The sequence below is a fragment of the Mobula hypostoma genome, chromosome X1, assembly GCF_963921235.1.
Source record: "Mobula hypostoma chromosome X1, sMobHyp1.1, whole genome shotgun sequence".
NCBI lineage: Eukaryota > Metazoa > Chordata > Chondrichthyes > Myliobatiformes > Myliobatidae > Mobula > Mobula hypostoma.
The window spans coordinates 27,951,512-27,965,332 of NC_086128.1; the positions used below are offsets into that span (position 1 = coordinate 27,951,512).

At 39.0% G+C, this 13,821-nt stretch overlaps 2 protein-coding genes across 5 annotated transcripts in view; one reads left to right on the forward strand and one right to left on the reverse strand.

Moving 5' to 3' along the window:
- The window catches only part of pan2 (poly(A) specific ribonuclease subunit PAN2), a 138,288-nt gene that overhangs the window by 16,038 nt on the left and 108,429 nt on the right, over positions 1–13,821 (reverse strand). For 2 of the 4 annotated variants that reach the window (XM_063037227.1, XM_063037226.1), the window contains exons 26-27: positions 8,345–8,401; positions 385–479 (exon numbers count right to left, since the gene is read on the reverse strand). The exons of 1 other annotated variant lie outside the window; for it this stretch is intronic. In XM_063037227.1, the coding sequence (XP_062893297.1) occupies positions 445–479; positions 8,345–8,401 (92 nt within the window). In that variant the 3' untranslated portion in view covers positions 385–444. Of the gene's footprint in view, positions 1–384; positions 480–8,344; positions 8,402–13,821 lie in introns of those variants that run through there. One more of the 4 variants, XM_063037228.1, reaches the window with a different exon arrangement.
- The window catches only part of inpp1 (inositol polyphosphate-1-phosphatase), a 35,090-nt gene that overhangs the window by 12,085 nt on the left and 9,184 nt on the right, over positions 1–13,821 (forward strand). Inside the window, exons 2-5 of the mRNA XM_063037233.1 lie at positions 7,245–7,477; positions 8,729–8,789; positions 12,558–12,758; positions 13,441–13,612. Coding sequence (XP_062893303.1) covers positions 7,274–7,477; positions 8,729–8,789; positions 12,558–12,758; positions 13,441–13,612 — 638 coding nt within the window. The 5' untranslated portion in view covers positions 7,245–7,273. The remainder of the gene's footprint in view (positions 1–7,244; positions 7,478–8,728; positions 8,790–12,557; positions 12,759–13,440; positions 13,613–13,821) is intronic.

A 13,821-nucleotide genomic window follows, 5' to 3' on the forward strand; every position in this document is an offset into this window, starting at 1 on the left:
TTGGTGCAGTGATTCACAACATTTCTGGGCTGGGCACACTACATGTGTGGCAGATATTTGAGAAATATTGCAATCATCATTGGCACCTCATGCTGTTTTTAATCCCTCATATTGAACTTTGAGATTTTACATATTTGTAGCTCCTGTTTTGATTTCTCCATACAGGATCCTCATCCAATGGCACTGAGTTTGCAATGCAAATATAACCCATTTTTCATTTCATAATACAAATGCCTTAAAACCCAAATAAGATGGTGCCTTATTACAGACTTAAAAATGGAAAGAACTCTAATCCTTGGGTTTAAATGGCTGTCACAATTTAAGGAAGTTGTAATTATTTAGAATGCCACTTAATAATTAAATATTATCAGAAAAGACCTCTGTACTTGGATTTGGAAAACAGCAATTTCTTTTTTATTTTGTGCTTTGTAGTAGGGAGTTCTCTCAGTGTCCAAGCCAACATTCCTTCGATTGCAACTCTATCCAACAAAAAAAAATCAAATCAATTAATCATTTATCTCTGTTGTTCATTTCAAAGTCAGGAATTGTACCTGAAGTGCTAACATGTTAATAGATGGGAGGAGTTTCTTTAGAAATAAGTCTTTAAATCTGCAGATCACTATAATATAGTGAATAAATCTCCCTATAAATCTACACCTACACAAATAAAATCATAAGGAATAGAAACCTTCCCCTCCATTGCTCTAATCAATCATATCATGACTGATCTACCTCAGCACCATTCTTTTTGCTCTAATCCCACATCCATAGATAGCTGGGGTAGAGAATTCCGAAGATTCATCACTCTCTTTGGAATTCTCTATCCCAGAGAGCTGATTCCTTATTTCAGTCTTGCATGGCCAGCCCAGGTTTTGATACTGTGACTACAGTATCACAAGAAAATGTATGCATAGAACAGTATAGACTCTTCAGCCTATGATGTTGTGCTGAATTGTACAGTGGCATGCAAAAGTTTGGGCACCCCGGTCAAAATTTCTGTTACTGTAAATAGTTAAGTGAGTAGAAGATGAACTGATCTCCAAAAGTCATAAAGTTAAAGATGAAACATTCTTTTCAACAGTTTAAGCAAGATTGGTGTATTATTTTTGCTTTGTACAATTTTAGAGTGGAAAAAAAGGAAAGGAGCACCATGCAAAAGTTTGGGCACCCCAAGAGATTTGAGCTCTCAGATCATTTTTACCAAGGTCTCAGACCTTAATTAGCTTATTAGGGCTATGGCTTGTTCACAATCGTTAGGAAAGGCCCAGGTGATGCAAATTTCAAAAGCTTTATAAATACCCTGACTCCTCAAACCTTGTCCCAACAACCAGCAGCCATGGGCTCCTTTAAGCAGCTGCCTAGCACTCTGAAAATTACAATAAATGATGCCCACAAAGCAGAAGGCTATAAGAAGATAGCAAAGCGTTTTCAGGTAGCCGTTTCCTCAGTTCGTAATGTAATTAAGAATGGCAGTTAACAGGAACAGTGGAGGTCAAGTTGAGGTCTGGAAGACCAAGAAAACTTTCTGAGAGAACTGCTCGTAGGATTGCTAGAAAGGCAAATCAAAACCCCTGTTTGACTGCAAAAGACCTTCAGGAAGATTTAGCAGACTCTGGAGTGGTGGTGCACTGTTCTACTGTGCAGCGACACCTGCACAAATATGACCTTCATGGAAGAGTCATCAGAAGAAGACCTTTCCTGCGTCCTCACCACAAAATGCAGCATCAGAAGTTTGCAAAGGAGCATCTAAACAAGCCCTATGGACTGATGAAGTTAAAATAGAACTTTTTGGCTGTAATGAGCAAAGGTATGTTTGGAGAATAAAGGGTGCAGAATTTCATGAAAACACCTCTCCAACTGTTAAGTACAGGGGTGGATCGATCATCCTTTGGGCTTGTGTTGCAGCCAGTGGCATGGGGAACATTTCACTGGTAGAGGGAAGAATGAATTCAATTAAATACCAGCAAATTCTGGAAGCAAACATCACACTGTCTCTTTAAAAAAAAAAAGCTGAAGATGAAAAGAGGATGGCTTTTACAACAGGATAATGATCCTAAACACACCTCAAAATCCACAATGGACTACCTCAAGAGGCGCAAGCTGAAGGTTTTGCCATGGCCCTCACAGTCCCCTGACCTAAACATCATCGAGAATCTGTGGATAGACCTCAAAAGAGCAGTGCATGCAAGACGGCCCAAGAATCTCACAGAACTAGAAGCCTTTTGCAAGGAAGAATGGGCGAAAGTTCCCCAAACAAAAATTGAAAGACTCTTAGCTGGCTACAGAAAGCGTTTACAAGCTGTGATACTTGCCAAAGGGGGTGTTATTAAGTACTGACCATGCAGGGTGCCCAAACTTTTGCTTTGGGCCCTTTTCCTTTTCGTTATTTTGAAACTGTAAAAGATGGAAATAAAAAAGTAATCTTGCTTAAAATATTAAAGAAATGTGTCATCTTTACCTTTATGCCTTTTGGAAATCAGGTCATCTTTTACTCGCTTAGCTATTCACAGTAACAGAAATTTTGACCAGGAGTGCCTAAACTTTTGCATGCCACTGTATATACATATTCCACAATCAATCTAACCCTTCTTTCCCACAGAACCCAGAACCCTCAAATGTTCTTACATCTATAATTTAAGATCTAACAGTCTCTTAAATATCCCTTTTGTCTCAGCCTCTACCACCAACTCCCCAGTGTGTTTGGCACCCATGATCTTTATGTTAAAAGAACAATTACTACCTCTGATATCTCTCCTAAACTTTTCTCCAGTCACCATAAACAAATGTCCTTTGGTATTGGCTACTGCTGCCCTGGAAAAAAAAAGGTGCTGGTTGTCTACTCTATCTATGCCTGTCAATCTTATAAACCTCTTTCAAGTCACCCCTCATCCTCCTTCGCTCCAAAGAGAAAAGCCTTAGCTCTCCCAACCTTTAATGTTAAAACATATTCTCTATTCCAGGCAGCATCCTGGTAAATCTTTTCTGCACCCTCTCTAAATCTTTCACATCCTTCCTATTATGAGGGCAGAAATGGCCAATACAAAGGGGCATAATTTTATGGTGATTAGAGGAAAGTAAGTGGGGGGGGGGATGTCGAAGTAAGTTCTTTACACAGAATGGGTGGTGGTAGAGGGAGATACACAAGGGACATTTAAGAAATTCTTAGATTTGCATCCAGATGATAGTGAAATGGAGGGTTATGTAGGAGGGAAGGGTTAGATTGACCTTAGAGGTTAAAAGATCCGCACAACATTGTGGGTCGAAGGGCCTGTACTGTGTTGTAATATTCTAATGAAGTAACTAGAACTGAACAATACTTCAAGTGTACTCTAACCAGAGTTTCCGTGCCTCACTACCTTCTGGATGAATCCTTACAATATCATGTACCATGTCAAACACTGTGGGGAAATTTTGTATGTTTCAATCAGGTTACCTTTCATTCTTCTAAACTCTGAAGAGTATAGACCCATTCTACTTAATGTCTCATCTCCCAGGATAATTCACTAACCTTAGTAACAACGTGATTGAAACTTCTCTGCATTCTTTGTATTTGTAAGTATGTCATCAGCAGGGTAGACCAGAACCATACACAGTATTTCAGGGCTCTAATATAATTTCAGTATGACATCTTTTACTCTTTTATCCAGATCCTCATCCAATAAAAGCCATTAAACCATTTGTCTTCCATACTTCTTCCTGTACCTGTACATTGTGTACCCAGATTCCTCTGGACACCACTCATTGCTTTAAAAAAACTTTCGTCTTTCTATTTTTCTCTACAAAAGTGAATGGTCTCACATATTCCACATTATATTCCTTCTCCTTTCTCTTAATCTCTTTATGGCCCTTTAAAGCCTCTCTAGATCCTTCTCACAGCCCACACTGCCATCTATTTTGGTATGATCAGCAAATTTGGTTATAATACTTTGGGTCCCAACATCCAGATCATTGATGTAGATTGTGAACAGCTGGAGCCCCAGCACTAATCCCTGTGGCACCCACTAGTCACTTCCTCCCATTACAACTGTTACTATGCTAGAACATTAACCCCAAACAGTTTGCTCAAATTTTGTACAATTGCCTCTGGTTTGGTACTATATTGAAGGTGTTCTTAAATCCAAACACATGAACTAATTTACTTTGTTATTCTGCTAGTCACAATTCAAAAGACCCCAGAAGATTTGTCAAATTTGTTGAAGCTCCCTTTCATCAACCGATGTTGACTGGCCAATCCCATTATTATTTTCTAAGTGCCCTGCTAACAGTCCGTAGTATTTTAGTATTTTCTCTATTACTGATGTCTGGCTAACCGGTTTGTGGTACCACATTTTTATCTCTCTCTCCTTTTAAACAATGGGATTATACAGTAGTTGCTACCTTCCTATCTTTACACTTTGTCACCAAACAAATGACACTAGAACGTACAATCATCACAGTGATATTTGATTCTGCGCTTTGCGCTCCCTGCAGTACAAATTGATACTAAATATTAAAAATTTAAATTATAAATCTGGGAATTGTTCTGACATCTATGAAATTTAGGAAGGAGGCAACCACTGCTTCTGTCATTTCTTTCAAAACTTTAGGATTCAAGGACCAAATGACCTGCAATTTATTGTCCACCAGTCCCACTGATTTAAGTTGCTCATTTGCTCTTATTCTCCATTACAGAACACAGAGACAGAACAAAATACTTGTTTAGTATCTATGCCTTTTTCTTATTCTCCACTGTAAATTATCCTATCTCAGCCAATTAAGGGATCTTCATTAAATTTTGCTAATGTTTTCCTTTTAGCATATCAATATAAATTTTACCGTCTGTTTCTCACCTTTCCTCATCAATTTCATGGTCACTTGTTGAAATTGGGGATTTTCTTTGTCCTTGGGCTCATCATGGCAACATAATAAGATTTTTGGTTTGATCTCTAACTGCTTTTAACTTTTCTTGTTAGTCATACCTGGACCACCTTCTAGCCTTGAAGTAATATACATTTGCTGTAAAACATGCATTAATTTTTAAATGTAATTACTTATTTGCTCTCATTCCTTGGGAGTAATTTCCCAATTTAATATAGCTAACCTGTGCCTCACATCTTTGTAGTTTTTTAAAAACATTTCACACCCTAGTTGCAGATTGAATTAAATCACTTTCAATCTTCATACAAAATTCTTCATTATGTTCACTTTCCCCAAAAGATTCCCTAACAGAAGGATAATCAATTAACCCTTCTTACAATAGTGGATATAAAATAGTCTCTTCCCCCATTAATTCCTCAATATACTGATTTTAAAAAACACTCTCTTGTACATTGCATGAATACCCTTTTAAAGTTAAGATCCTTGCTCTCCAGTGGCTTTACTGAATTCTTTAACATAAAGACTACCCGTTTTTCCTATTACTTCCAAAAGTATTCCAAAATGCTTAATTCCTATCCTTAGTTAATCTGCAACCACATTTCTACAAAGGATATTGCATCAAACCACATTTATTTCCATTTGTGCCATTAATTCATCGATCTTGTTATGACTGCATTCAGGTAAAGGGCTTCTAGTTTTGTCTTGTTGACATTTTTCCCTGTTCTGATACATACTCCTATGTTTGTATACTCTGATTATTTTTTTTTTACATATTTCAGGACCATTGTTTGTCATTTTTCTCTAACTTTCAAAATCTTCTCACGTGAACTTCACCACCCTACCCCTCCCATCACCCTTTACACAAATTATTTGATTCATTAACTCTCCATTTCCTCAGTACTGATGCCAATGCTCCATGACTTGAAATCCATTCATCCCACACCAATCTTTGAGTCACTTTCAACTCTCTGATCTTATTGATTTTCAGTAATTTTGCACCTTGTTCAGATTAGTAATCCAGACATTATTTCCTTCCTCCCTCTGCTTTTTAATTGGACTGCATCTATGGATATTCCTTCAGCGGAACCTCCTTTGTCCTGTCCATGTTATTGGGTTCCATGTGGACCATGAAAATTGCATCTTTCCCTTTTCACTTCAAGTTCCCTTCTAAGCCCAGGGCATGTTCTTAATTCTAGCACTTTGGTACACTGCCTTTGGAATCTGTGCTCAAAATTGCACAGTATTCTAACTGTGACCCTAATTACCACCATGTTGCTCTTCACACCACTAAATTGAATTGCCCACTGTGCCATGGCCAGTTTGCTTATCCACCATAAGCTCCTTGTTCTTGTTCAAGCAGGCCACAAGTATTGTGCTCTTGTTGGACATGTGCAAGGACTGAGGCTCCTCTAACACTCCCTTTGATCCCCACACCTGCCCCACTCCTTGCTACACCTTTCTGCTCCTTTTCACTTACCAGCTCTATGCTAATTAATCCAAGGGATGTGACTGCCTTCAGGTAAAACAAACTGTCCATGCAACTTTCCTCAACATCTCATTGTTCAGTCCATCAACTCTGTTCCAAAGTTCAAGTTACAGACACTTGCTGCAGATGTGCTCATTGTGGATCAGCTTAAGTTTCAATTGGCTTGCACATACTGTATATGTAACACATCAGCTTCCCTGCTGTGTCTGTCTTAATTTATGTAATTTTTGCACCCAATCCATCATGAATAATCTGGTACTCAATTAAAGTACATGCACCTCGAGGAGAGGCTTGCATGGGAGTTGGAAGTCCATTTTTATTAGTCATGGGAAACTACCACCCAGGATATGCCCTCTTCACACTATTACCATCAGAAAAGAGGTACAGAAGCCTGAAAGTGCACACTCAGTGATTCAGGAACAGCTTCTTCACCTCTGGCATCTGATTTCTAAATGGACATTGAACCCATGAACACTACCTCACTACTTTTTTTATTTCGGGTATTCTTGTACTACTTATTTAACTATTTATAGAGATAATATATCTATTATCTTTAACTATCTATATCTATCTCTCACACATATATACATATACACACACTTAATATAACTCAGGGTTTTTCTCCATATTTATTTATCATGTATTTCATTGTACTGTTGCCGTAAAGTTAACGAATTTCGTGACAGATGCTGGTGATATCAAATCTGGTTCTGAAAGAATATACTTACCAAGAATTCCATTTGGCTAAGACTATTACACTAGAAACCAGATGACCACTGAGATGGATTTATTTCCTATACTTTAGCTTTGGTGGGCAAGATTTGAGTATGTGGCTCCTTTCATAAATAAATCAGCAGTCTGCAACATGTGCTTGAACAATTGTTTGTTTTGTTTTATATAGCAGTGCTTAAAAGATTGCCACATCACGCTATGGCTGATCTCCTAACTGCCTTGATCTGTGCATCTGAGAAATCTGCAAATATAGCTCGGGCTTGTAAACGAGAAGACGCACTCTTCCAGCTTCTGATCGAAGAGAAGAAAGGGCCAGAGAAAAACAAGAAGTTTGTGCAAGACTTCAAGACTCTGGCAGATGTCATCATTCAGGAAGTGATTAAGCATGACATTGGGAAAAAGGTACTGAATATGCTAGAAAGGTAGGCTGGGAGAAAGATGCCCAAACCATGTCAAGGTTTTAAAAAAAAAATCCTTTTCCTGCAACCAGCAATCACTTTGTAGCTCACAAGTCACACACTTAGTATAATTCATCCAAAATCTGCACTTTTATCAGACCAGAGTGAGAACAGGAAACATTATCCACAGTGGAAGGTCGGAGGTTGAGGCACATCCGAACCTAATGTGACTGAAGTACAACAGTATATCTGCCTTGTAGCCGATTCATTAGAATCCTAGGTTGGTGGTTAATGAATGGTTTAATCCCACATTTTTTTTATATGGGGGGGGGGGAAGAAGGAGGTGCAGCTGACCACATTCTCATCTTAATGAACAAGGAAGTTAGTCCAAGAGCTCAAGTAGTTTTCTTTTCACCAAGAGGGTGGCTGGAATCTGGAACACTACCTGAGGGGGTGGTGGAGGCAGAAACTCACGACATTTAAGTCGTATCTGGACTAGCACCAAGGCAGGAGAGTCTGTGGATCTAATGTGGGTAAATGATGCAACTATAGAATGGGTACTTGATGTTTGGTATGGACATGGTGAGCTAAAGGGCCTGTTTCTGTCTTTGTGAAATTAATGAGAGGTGAAAGGGAGAAAGGTTGTCATTGTCACATACCTTTTACAATTAATTGTTCTGTTTGTAACTGTAATGCTGAAAAAATGTAAAGATTGTAAAAAAAAGTCATGCTTAGGTTTATAATAGCATATAAATATGTTTTCCTTGCAGTTTACTCAGGAGGGTGTATAAATTTGTTTCAACTACTGGAAATAGATTACATTTATTCAGGGAGTGTAACCATAAGATTATACATTGACACAGCATCTTACCTGACCCATCAAATGGCACTGGAAGTTGTTCTGGGTAATAACGGATACCAAATCTTGCTGTAAATAAAAGCGGAGCATTTTTTTAAATTTTGAGCTCTAATTGTTACATTTCAAAAGTGAAAATATATGAAATGTTGATACGAGTTCAGATGAGACTTAAATTTTAATTGGAAAGAAAGGAAAGAGCGAGAGAACCCAGCTTCTACTTCACCCTCAACTGCTGCTTTGCTTCATTGGGTGTACTGGCTTGGAGAGAATTTGGGTTGGTGTCTTTGACAGACTCATACAAAGTTTCTTTTAAAATCTGTTATTCTTCTGGGTAATATGCTTAAATTAACTCTATAATGTCCAGATACTTTAGTTGTTATTTTTCTGTTCAATTAGTTTCCAGAGCTTGCATTTCACATCGCTGGAGAGGAATCCAATCATTTTGAAAATGGCTTGGGTACGTTGCTAAACACTTAAGTTATTCTGTGATGCATAGAATGCAGTCAGCTTTTAAAGAATGAGGGAGCTGAAATAATAAACCCCTTCCTTCTATTCATTCACTTTCCAATTTGTTCTTAAAACTGTTAGTTACACTGGTGGAACAGGAACACCTGGGATCACAATGCTTACCTGCATAATTACTATTTGGGTCAGGTTTGATGGGCTGATGAGTTGCATCCCTGTCTGATTTCTATCCCTGCATAGCAAGTGCCAGTCCCCGAATCAAATAACACCGGGTAAACTGGTCCAAACTATAGCCCTCATCTGTCTGGATTTGTGCCACAATAACCATTTTCAAACTGGGGCCATCTAATGTTTGTTTTGAGGACTCTACAAGGATGCTTTGCAATCAAAAGATCAATGTTGAAACTGATCGCTGAGTCAACAGAATATATTTAGTGGAAGTATTAGAATATGGTTATTAAAGCTTTTTAAAGACAAAACACATTCTATTTGCATAATTTTCCAATGTAATGTCTGGGCTGTAAATATTTAAGCTGTTTTTCGTATTTTCAATGGCAGTTTTTACTGCCATAATTTGCTTTCAGTGTATCAAGTTATGCTGCAACATTTCTGCTTTTCCTTCAATGTCTAATTTTCCAGACAATATGAAGTGATTCCAGGGATGGATAAAACTGTCCCTAAACTACAAAACTGGCATATAAATCAGCAAATCACAAGAAATATTTCTGCTGAAATTTCAGAGTGGTTAACTAGAAAGTAACATACTTTTGGCCAGTTGTTGCCAAAATCAGGCTTGTAAATCTTCACATAAAAGTTAGTGGATTCTTGAGCTAGTTGTATCACAAATCTCAAAATAACAACTAGTTGTAATAAGGAATTACCCTGTTTTGCAAACTTAGGATTGAAATAAAATTAATTGCAAGCATCAAGATTGCATGGGGTACTGGTTTACTCTGATGTTATGGGCTTAAAACATGGATCTCTTCCAACTTCTTGGGAGCTATTTCTCAGAGAAGACAGATATTGATGATGAACGTCACCACTGCCTTCAATACATCTTTGGCTAATTGAAGAAAAGGGCATTTGAAGATCAAATCTCAGACCTGGCACAAAACCATAGTCTAACCAGGTACAGTTATCCCTATCCTCCTTTATGCTTGAGAACTGGACAGCAGGCATCTCAAGACACTTGAGATATACTGCCAACATCATCTCTGCAAAACCTTCCAAATTCAATGAAAGAGCAAGTCAACTAATATCAACATCCATGGTAGCGTAGTGGTTAGCATGATGCTATCACAGCTTGGGGCATTGGAGTTCAATTCCAATGCTGTCTGTAAGGAGTTTGTACATCCCTTCCCGTGAATGCATGCGTTTCCTCCGGGTGCTCTGGTTCCCTCCCACATTCCAAAGCCATACTTGGTTGGTGGGTTAATAGGTCATTGTAAATTGCCCCATGATTAGACTCGTGTTAAACAGGTGGGATGCTGGGCAGTGCAGCTCGTTGGGCTGGAAGGGCCTGTTCTGTGCTGTATCTCTAAATAATTAAATTAACATCCTCTCCTAAGACAACACCACCAACATTGAGAACCTAGTTACACTTGGTCTGCTACATTGGGCAGCCCACATCATTTGCGAACCCAACTTCAAACTCCTGAAATTGACAACTCTTCTGAGATCTTTAGCAAGACCTTTTGGAAGGTGCCACATGGGAGGTTAGTCAAGATCATCCAGTTGATTGACATTCGGGATGAGGCAGTGAATTACATTAGACGTTGGATTCATGGAAGAAGCCAGAAAGTGGTAGGAGATGGTTGCCTCTGACTGGAGGCCAGTTGTGACTATTGTGACTAGTGGTGTACTGCAGGGATCTGTGCTGGTTCCACTGTTGTATGTCACCTATAGTTACACTCTGCATGATGGTGCAGTAAACTGGATCAGCAAATTTGTGGATTATACCAAGCTTGGGGTCTAGTGGACAGTGAGGAAGGCTATCACAGCTTGCTGTGGAATCTGGACTAGCTGGAAAAATAGGCTGAAAAAAAATGGCAGATCGAATTTAATGCAGACAAGTGTGAGGTGATGCACTTTGGGTGGACAAACCAGGTAGGACTTGCCCAGTGAACAGTAAGGCACTAAGGAGTGTGGTAGAACTGGGAATATGGATCCATAATCGATACAAGTCAAGTGACATCACAGGTAGATAAGGTCACAGACAGCTGTATAGGTAGGGTAAATGTAAGCAGGCTTTATCCACTGAACTTGGGAAAACTAGAACTAGAGGTCTAGGTTGAGGGTAAAACGTGAATTATTTAAGGGAACATAAGGGGGTTACTTCTGCGAGTGTGCAATGAGCTGCCAGTAGAAGTGGTGGATGCAGGTCATTTTCAGCATTTAAGAGAAATTTGGATAGGTACAAGAATGGGAGGGTTATGGTTCAGATGCAGGTCAATATAATAGTTCAGCACAGACTAGATGGGTCAAAAGGGAGTACCAGGTGGACTGATGAAAAGATGTATGCAAAGCCTTCTTGATAAAATGCAACATATCCTGGGAATCTCTGGCCCACAACTGCTCAGTAGAGGAGTATTTGGAATGGTGTTGAGAACCTTGCAACAGAATGCACTGAAGTCCCATGTAGGCAGCAGAAAGAGCATCCTACTTCACAAGCTGCCTGCTTACTGCCCCACCAAGCACTTCCTGTCCCATCTGTGGAAGAGTCCGCCTTTCCTATTGACCTCACCAGTTGCTTTCAAGCCCACAAAACTGTGAAAAGCAAGTTATCCTGGGGCACACCCATTAGTAAATGAGGTTTTACTTTGACAATTGGCTGACATGGAGGTTGTTCATTTCAGAATTGAGTTTGCACCAGATCCTGTCCAAGAGTAAACTAGTTTCACTGGAGTGGCTGAACTACGATCAGAACACAAGACTAAACAGTTTTGATGTTATGGGCCACACTCTTGATTTGCCTTGATGCACTTGTATTCATTTTTGAATGGAATATGAATTTCCACAAGTACAGTATACCAGTATGGACAAACTGGGTTTTCCTCAATTTTTAAATTGAGATTACCACTTAGAAGGACACAAAGAAAAAAAAATAGGGATAGCATTCACGCATATGTTCCATAAAGTCTTCTCCATCATTAAGATTGTGGTTGATCTGATCTTGGCCTGAGCACCACTTTCCCCACTTGTTCCCCATAATCTAAAAATCTATCTACCTCAGCCTTGAATATATTCAAAGACTCTGCCTCCACGTGTTTCTTATGGGGAAGAAATTTCTCATCTCTGTAAATTGTACCCAGTGGATCATGATTCCCCTACGAGAGGAACCCATCCAGTTCAGCCCCCTCAGAATATTGCATTGTAATAAGATAATCTCCGACTCTTCTAAACTTTAAAGAGCATTGGCATAAGTCGCTCTACCTTTCCTCACAAGACAACTCCTTCAACCCAGAACTCAACCTAATGAAACAAAAACAGAAAATAGCACTCAGCCAGCCAGAAAGCACCTAATGAAGATTTATCAACCTGAAACTTTGAGTCTATTTCCCTTCCTCCTGACCCATTTTGTGCTTCTTGCATATTATATTTTTGTTTCAGATTTCCAGCATGAGCTTTTTTGCCTCAGCCTAGTGAACCTTTCCTGAACTGCTTCCAGAGCAAGTACATCCCTCCTTAAATAATGAGAGCAAAACTCTACATTGTACTCTCTGATGTATTACAATCCTCCCACTCTTTATTTCCATTGCAGGTGAAACCATTATTGTGAAAGTCTGCAAGACAGAGCAAGAAACTGCAGAATTGATAAGTAAAGTGCTAGATGGGAATCTGAAAGCTGCTAACCTTCTGGCCAAGTGCATTCATGAAGATGTACACATCGCTGGTCCAGTCTTGGGAAAACTAAATATTGACATTCCTATGGATACCATAGGGATATGGGTTGATCCTATTGGTAAGCAAAACCTTTAATCATCTTGCCAAAAAAAAAATTCTCTTCAACCTACAGTTAACTATGGGGGTTCAAGTTTCCTGAAGGTGGGACTCCTTTGATTTTGTTCATCAGTCACTGAGAGTTTCCCTTTCAGTACAACTGCCCCTTCTGACAGGAAACACCAAGGTAAATCAAGTAGTCAATTGTCTTCAAGGCACCCACGTGAGCAGATAGAGTTGCTCCCTGCCTCTCCCTTCATCACCCAAATCTCTTTCACTTCTTCCTCCACAGACCCTACTCGAGCAAGTTACTGATGGCAATTGGAAAATAACCCCTTTAAGGAGTATTGAAACTGAAATGTGAGAACTTCATTATCTATGTAACATTGATCCTTAGAAGTCCTCTGAAATGGCCCAGCAAACTGTTCAGTTCAACCAAATAGTTTCACTGCATCATGGGGTTGTTTGAGAAGGTATTTCACCCAGCATCTTCCCAAAATGCAATTAGGAATGAGTAATAAATGATAATCTTGCCAGTGACATCTACATCCTGAGAGAGAAAAAGAAAGCAAGTTGTACAAATGCCTTAGATTTACTGGGTCTGTACATTTCAATGAGGTCAAACTGATGAAACATAAGATTGCTCTTTTGTCCTTTAAGAACTTTTTAAATATACATTTTTAAAACTCCGTTTCCATTTACAGATTCAACCAATCAGTACATCAAAGGGCAGCTTGAAGAGAAGTTCAAATCTGGCATCCACCCATATGGTCTGAAATCTGCTGCCGTACTTATTGGAGTCTTCGACAGAAACTCAGGGCAGCCAATCATGGGAGTCATTAATGTCCCATTTAATGAAGCTGACCCCAATTTAAGGTACAATAATTTTCAGTATTTCTGACCTAATAATATAATTTATCCCATGTGTCCAATTGAATGGTAGTTCAAGTAGTGAGAGTCCAATCTAAATACTGCACCCCGAACAAGTAATTGTTGGAAAGATTATCAAAATAAGCATAGGTTGAAGAGAATTATCCTCTTTTAGGGCAGCTCCATGGAGAAAAAGCTTCACATTTTGTAAAATT